This window comes from Pieris napi, chromosome 3 (genome assembly GCF_905475465.1).
Source record: "Pieris napi chromosome 3, ilPieNapi1.2, whole genome shotgun sequence".
Taxonomy (NCBI): Eukaryota; Metazoa; Arthropoda; class Insecta; order Lepidoptera; family Pieridae; genus Pieris; species Pieris napi.
This window is the reverse complement of record NC_062236.1, coordinates 5,300,208-5,306,786: the sequence shown is the minus strand read 5'-3', so window position 1 is coordinate 5,306,786 and position 6,579 is coordinate 5,300,208. Positions and strand designations below refer to the sequence as shown.

The following is a 6,579-nucleotide window of genomic DNA, read 5'->3' as shown; positions in this document are numbered from 1 at the left end:
AAATCGTTATTTCCAGATTTCAGCTTTCAGTCATAAAAAAAATAATTATGGAGCACTAAATTAATTATGAAAACTTGAGTTCCAGAGTCTCGATCAATATCTTCTTTGTTTTTAAATAGTAAATTTAAAAGAAATTCAAGATTCGTGACTTCATCGTCCACGAATAAAATGAACATCTTCATCAAGATTTTATGGACATCCCATCTCACAATCTTGCCATAGAGTACATTTCTGTAAGATGAATTAGAGTAGCTATGCTGAAATGCTGTTTGCACTTCATGTTCTGCCAACTGTCAATTTATGAAAATTTTTGTAGGCAGTGAGACTTCAATTATCAATATAACTTTTAACTTACAGGATTTAGTGTGATGAATGTACAATGTTTAATGAATTTTATAATTTGATTAAACATTGTTCTACAAAACTATCTACGATAACTTATAATATTAACAGTAACTATTGGTTAAAAATGACATGACTAAAGAATATATTGTTGTAGCCTGGACGATACCACTACAACCAACGTACCAAGTGTTAGGGAAAGTTGTTGCTAAGCATTGGAAGTAAAACAAATAAAATACGGAGTAGTAATGGTATTTTTTAATCTTTGGTCTGTAATAAATTGGTACATAAGACCATTTGTTAAGTGGATTTTGAGGAAAACTACCCGTTTATGCGAGCTCCAACGTATATGTTATGGTGACAAACCTGGGGCTCAAAGAACTTGTAATGTAGAAAATTCATTAATGCTATCTCGTACTAGGGATGTAATCGAAGTTATTGCATTCTTAGATGCAGTGGTCCTTGAAAAAAGATTTATTCCACAATACTTTGATGATGTATTGTATCCATCAATAAATATAATTCTACGAGCTAAACAAATCAATACAAAATTACACCCAAAATTTGTCCCAGCATTTAGAAAATGTCTACAACAGATTTGGAGCTATAGACAGTTAATTGATGACATTGAAGAATTAAGGTGTACTCAGTATGATAGTAAAAACTCAAACCATGAGGAAAAGTTGCTAAAACTTTGGAGCCTTTTACAGCCTAATGAGCTCCTAGAAGATAGAATAACAAAGCAGTGGCAAGATATTGGCTTTCAGGTATCATAATATTTAATAAACACATAATACAGTCAAACCTGGATAAGTGAGCTCAAGGGACCGCAATCTCATTTTCTCTATAGAGGTTTCTCACTAACCCAAGTTTCTAGCTTACAGAGTTACAGAAGGGGTCTGTTTGTCTGTCTCTTTTACATATAGAGGTCTATAAACTATAAGAAACACATTTGATTTGAATTAAATGAAAAGGCCCTTGAAATTTAAGAATGAGTCATAAATAGCAAAAGTTGCTTTTAACTGTTGCTTATAGAGTAGTAAGGCAAGTAGCAATCTCACTTATAGAGGTTCATGTGTAAAAAAGTGACTGTCACTTATACAGGTTTTAGGAGGGCAAAATGATGGTTATGTACTCTCTACTACTAAATAATAGAGTTTTCTCACATACTTAGGTTTGACTGTATATTTATACTGCTCTCATATACTTAAAGTAAAGAAATGTGCTTCTTTCACAGGGAGATGACCCAAAAACTGATTTCCGAGGAATGGGTCTATTGGGCTTAGAAAATCTTTTATTTTTTGCTACGCAGTACACACAAGTTTCAAGCCATGTTTTGAGTCACTCCCAACATCCAAAATATGGCTATACTTTTGCAATTGTTGGCATAAATTTAACTTCAATGGCATATTACTTATTAAAGGATGGTTCAGCAAAAACATATATGTTCAATGCAAAACATTACTTGCCCAACATTGACCTATTTCATAGATTTTATTGCTATTTATTTTTTGAATTTGATAAATTATGGATAGAATCTAAACCAGAGAATATAATGGAATTTTCTATGATATTTAAAAAATTTGAAAATGCTATAAGATCTCAATTGTCCGATCCCGCATCTGTTTTTAGAATAAATATAGCAATTGACACAGTATAACCCAGTAACATTGCGTAATTTGTATTACTTAATAAAAGATTAATGAAATAGTATTATAATTATAACCTTTCATTTATAATATTAGTATTATGTTGTAACTTTGCTTACTTTTGTTAACATTTGTGTGGATACCAAACATAATGTCATTTTATCACAATACTGTACTGTGCAATATATAATTATTATAAACAGCTATTTATATGTCTGATGTATGTTTATCTTTTATTATTTAGGCCATTATTGCTTACAAGCTTATACAGCTAAGAAACATGTATGGATATGTATTGTATTGTATTTTAATGAGCTTTTTCACTTAATAAAGTTTTTGAATAAATCTAAACTATTATTTAAAAAGGATTATACTCAACTATTTCAAAAACGAAACAAAAAAATTCTTGTATACTCTATATTATCTGAAAAAATATAAAAGTTTTTTGTCAACTAAAATGCCATCTGGAAAGAAATGGACGGATTTAGAAGTGGTAGTACATTACTAATATTTTTATAGTTATTTCTTTTTCTTATCTTTCTTGTCAGTTTTCGTAGGTTTTGACTTTCTAGCTTTCATAAGTGCTATTATGGCAGTCAGTGCAACCAGTCCAAACCCAGTGACTCCTATCTGCCAGATCCATGGATATTTTGCTAATATCTCAACCCCAAGTTTTATTGAAAACTTTATCATATCAACACTCCAGTCCACAAAATCATCACTGTAAACAGATAAACAAAGTTACTGAAATGTTATACAAAGCAAAAATCTGACAGTATTGTACTTGTATAAGCTCAACTTATGCTATATTAATAATTTGCTTTTCTACTTACAATGGTGAAGACAATAGTGGTACAGCCTCCCCTTTAACATTTTTGTACCAGTCTTGAGCAAATGTTACAAATGATTTGATATCATATTTTGGTAAATCATATCTATACACTTTGCCCAAGCGAAAGCTAAAATTGATAAGATAATTTAAATGTGGAATTATAATTCAAATACACTTGTTGGCCATTTTAAAAAAAAAATAGTTATATATATAACAACCTACTCTAGGTGTTTAAAGTCCAACAACAAACCAATGAGGCAGACATATCTGTAATAGCTCCTTTAATCTTTAGGCAAGTTGGTCAAAAGTGATCAGCCTTCTATGATCAACCAGAAACAAATATATTTGCCTGTGTTTCAAACCATTTATATTATTATATTTTCAAGCTTACAATAAAGATGTTTTAATGCTTACAATAAAAATGTTGGCAACTTTGTCACTTTAAATCTCTTAGCAGTAAGGGCTCCTGCTAAATTTGAATCCATTCTAGCTACATTAACTCTTCCATGCAATGTAGCTCCAACACCTTCCCATACTGCATGAAGTCTTTGACATTCTACACATGATGCTCCATAGCTAAAATTATGATTTGACTTAATATATTTAAATAATTAGTAATCATTATTTGTGAAAGAGATACCTGAAATAGTTGTGTTAAGTATTTTTTTTATGTATAAAAATTATTGTAAATTGTAATATACAGATATATGTAATTGTCACTTAATAGAATATTGATTGTGTTTTGAAGTTCCTATACTTTATCCAAATACCTATTACCTAAACTGTTGGTATGTACCTAAACTATTTATACCCACAAATATTTTTTTTTACTAATGATACTTACAACATAACAAACCAATCTCCAGTAGTGGCACCAGTTGCTGCTTGTGTCAAGTGTTCAAATATTTTATCTGTTAACTCTTTAACTGATGGAGATTGATTTTTTTCTAAGTAGCCATACATCTCTCCTTCATCAGCTTCACCTAAAATGTTAAATTCATATTACCTAAACGTAATTTACCAATATAGTCACAATTAAGATACATATTCTAGATAATTATATATTTTTTTTAGAATTCAAAATTAAATCAATATTAATCTAAAAATAATAAGTAGAATACTTTTGGAAGGTAAGACTTTCTGCTTAATTATAATAAAAAATTAATATACATACCATTATAAAGAAGTGGTACACCATGTCTAAAAAAAACTAATGCTGGCTCCTTAGTTGGACTATAAAGACGAGCTAAATGACTGTTTACCACCTTAACTGTTAGAGCATTAAACTGCGTTTCAAAATGGGCTTGTAAATCATCCACAACTCTTTCTAATTTTTCACATTCTTTGCAATTGGGTTTGTCTAAAAAAAAGGTTTTACATATTTAAACAATTTATATTCAGGGGAAGCCAGTCTATGCTTGTCTTATACTAATAATAAAACTAGTCTATATATTTTAGCCAAGCTTTCATTCAATATACCAAATGTTATCAAAATGTTTTAAGTAATAAATATATTTTGTAACTTCTTTTATGTTCAATTGGTACTTACTGAATACAACAACCAGTTTTTCCTTTTCTTTTATGAGTTGCAATAGTTCATCGTCACTAACACTACGCAATTGATCACTATTTACACGTAAAGCATACAGAAGAGTTAAGAAACAAAGTTTCAATTGCATTTTGCAAAGCTACTAAATCAAGGTGAACCAACCACGATGCTCGCAGTCTTACATATATAATCTTTAAGATTTATATAATATAATCCTTATTATATTAATTTTTATCTAATAAAATATGACCGTGAAAAATATTGTGAAAACATTACACAGAAGTTATCCTTCTCACTCTATAAGTGTATCCTTTTTTTTTGGAGTTTATGGCCTGGGGTTTAGACAAGGTGGCTTTACAGTAGTGTTAAGTGAATGTAGAAAGTCGAAAACTAAATTTGTATGAAAATGACAGCTCGTGTCGACAGTCGTTGACAGGTAGCCTAGGCCCTAAGGCCCTTTCTCCACTGCTCCGGTCCGGCGTCGGATACCGGAATGAGTCATGAGAAAAATATCGGAAGGCCGGATTGCGCTTCTCCACTATATCCGATCCGACAATAATCGATACTTGTATATTTATCATGCAACACTTATATTAACTATACCCATATACTTTATTTTATTAATAAAACGTTCTAAATTCTGAATATTTTATTGCCCTGGCAAGTTTATAACTTTTTTTATATTGTCTATCTTAAAATATTATAATCTACTTAATAAATAGTTCACTAATACTATGGTATAAAAATATAAATAAATAGCAACATAATTTGGTTTGGTCCAGGCTATCCAGATTCTTTCAAATTAAAAAAACTATAAATAAACCTGTAAATAATAATTTATAACCTCTTGGATACTTGGACCGATAAAACACCGCGTTCCGATCTAGCAAGTTATCGGATCTTTAAAAACCGGATGCCGGAGTAGTGGAGAAATACGTAGGTACTGTTGTGAGTTTCTAAATCGGATCGGTAATTAACGTTTGCCGGACCGGAGCAGTGTTGAAACGGCCTTACGCAAAAATGGTAGTGTATGTAGAAAACTTTTCGGCACCAATATGGCTAAACCCTAGATATTATACACCTCTGAACCAGTGTTGCCAGATGATCTCGGCCAATCTCGGCGACGTACCCCTAGAAGAATTTGATTTCCGCCTTAAAATCCCTTAGGATGCCTTCAAATTATACAAAAAAATAATAATAATTGTGTAGTTATTTCTGAATTTTAATGATTTTTTAGAATGTGTATTTAATTAAAATTAGATCATTCTTTTACAGCTCAAACGAATATTACAATTAGTAAGGTTAACCAAGATCCTATTCTTATTATGTGTTCGTAATTCAATTTAGTTCCAAAATCAGGAACGTAATAGCAATAGCAAAAAAATGTATTTGGTGTGTTTTTGAAATTTCCCCTAAGAAACCCCAAAATATGCTTTCTCTCTATTCTGCCCCTTACTCGGTTGAGAAACCCCAAGTCTGGGGTGAGTCTTAGAAACGAAACTAAGTGTAAGTAAGTAAGTAATTTATTACTCCCGTATGATAAAATCCAATACATTTTTTATAATATACCTACGGGTATCTTCGCGTTAAGTCTCTTTATTAAATCTTACCCTTAGCATTCGAGCACTCTTAACCCATTTAAAATGTATGTATGATATATTCTATTTATAATTCTAATAACATGAGTATGATTTAAATTTTTTAACGGAATCTTGTTTAGCCTGAAGAGCCAAAACAGTTAAACTTTAGGGCTGTTTAGCGAGTATAGATCTGCCTAAACTATATATATATATGTCGTTTTAGTTCAAGGGCTTGAGAGGACATAAAATTTAGCTTATATTTTTTTTAATGACCAAAGATAAGAACATACAGATTTAATTTCCCTTCTCTTTGAATTATTGTCGTGAGTGGTCCCTCTTCCCTATTCTTAAGTTATACTCTTTGATAAAATAATGTCTGTGACTCTGTCAGTACGACCATTATTATATAGTGCTTTTCATGAAAGAAGTCCCGCGGTGATTTTTGGAACTAAATTTGACAGGTCGGCAATGTTGTCATTCGTCGATATTATCAAGTTCGTTTGTTGTGGTAGATTTTTGTGAATTTTTAACTAGCTTAGTGCAATTTAAAGATTGATTACAATGCCAAAAGTTGTAAAAAGTTCGGCTCGAGAAATGATATTAAAGGTGAAAGAGTTCTGTGAAGCG

The 6,579-nt window shown here is 30.9% G+C and overlaps 2 protein-coding genes across 2 annotated transcripts; one reads left to right on the top strand and one right to left on the bottom strand.

The window, feature by feature from the left end:
• Positions 1–312: 312 nt before the first annotated feature.
• Positions 313–2,336, top strand: LOC125063484 (ELMO domain-containing protein 2). Its single transcript, XM_047669953.1, has 2 exons — positions 313–1,109; positions 1,580–2,336. Exons 1-2 carry the CDS (start codon positions 591–593, stop codon positions 2,000–2,002), a joined length of 942 nt encoding a protein of 313 aa, XP_047525909.1. The 5' UTR covers positions 313–590; the 3' UTR covers positions 2,003–2,336.
• A 58-nt stretch (positions 2,337–2,394) lies between these two features.
• On the bottom strand, positions 2,395–4,737 carry LOC125063483 (thioredoxin domain-containing protein). Its single transcript, XM_047669952.1, has 6 exons — positions 4,373–4,737; positions 3,998–4,183; positions 3,668–3,806; positions 3,238–3,399; positions 2,825–2,950; positions 2,395–2,712 (listed from the first exon to the last, which is right to left on the bottom strand). The coding sequence occupies exons 1-6, from the start codon at positions 4,500–4,502 to the stop codon at positions 2,511–2,513; spliced, it is 945 nt and encodes a 314-aa protein (XP_047525908.1). The 5' UTR covers positions 4,503–4,737; the 3' UTR covers positions 2,395–2,510.
• Between the last annotated feature and the right edge of the window lie 1,842 nt (positions 4,738–6,579).

What these genes read in the sequence shown, in the direction of transcription:
- LOC125063484 (XM_047669953.1), top strand. Translation starts at nt 591, where the DNA reads ATGGTATTTTTTAATCTTTGGTCTGTAATAAATTGGTACATAAGACCA. An exon ending in GGCAAGATATTGGCTTTCAG is followed by an intron (nt 1,110 to 1,579) that starts GTATCATAATAT and finishes CTTCTTTCACAG; the next exon opens with GGAGATGACCCAAAAACTGA.
- LOC125063483 (XM_047669952.1), bottom strand. Translation starts at nt 4,502, where the DNA reads ATGCAATTGAAACTTTGTTTCTTAACTCTTCTGTATGCTTTACGTGTA. An exon ending in AAGTTGCCAACATTTTTATT is followed by an intron (nt 2,951 to 3,237) that starts GTAAGCATTAAA and finishes TATCAATTTTAG; the next exon opens with CTTTCGCTTGGGCAAAGTGT. An exon ending in CCACTATTGTCTTCACCATT is followed by an intron (nt 2,713 to 2,824) that starts GTAAGTAGAAAA and finishes ATCTGTTTACAG; the next exon opens with TGATGATTTTGTGGACTGGA.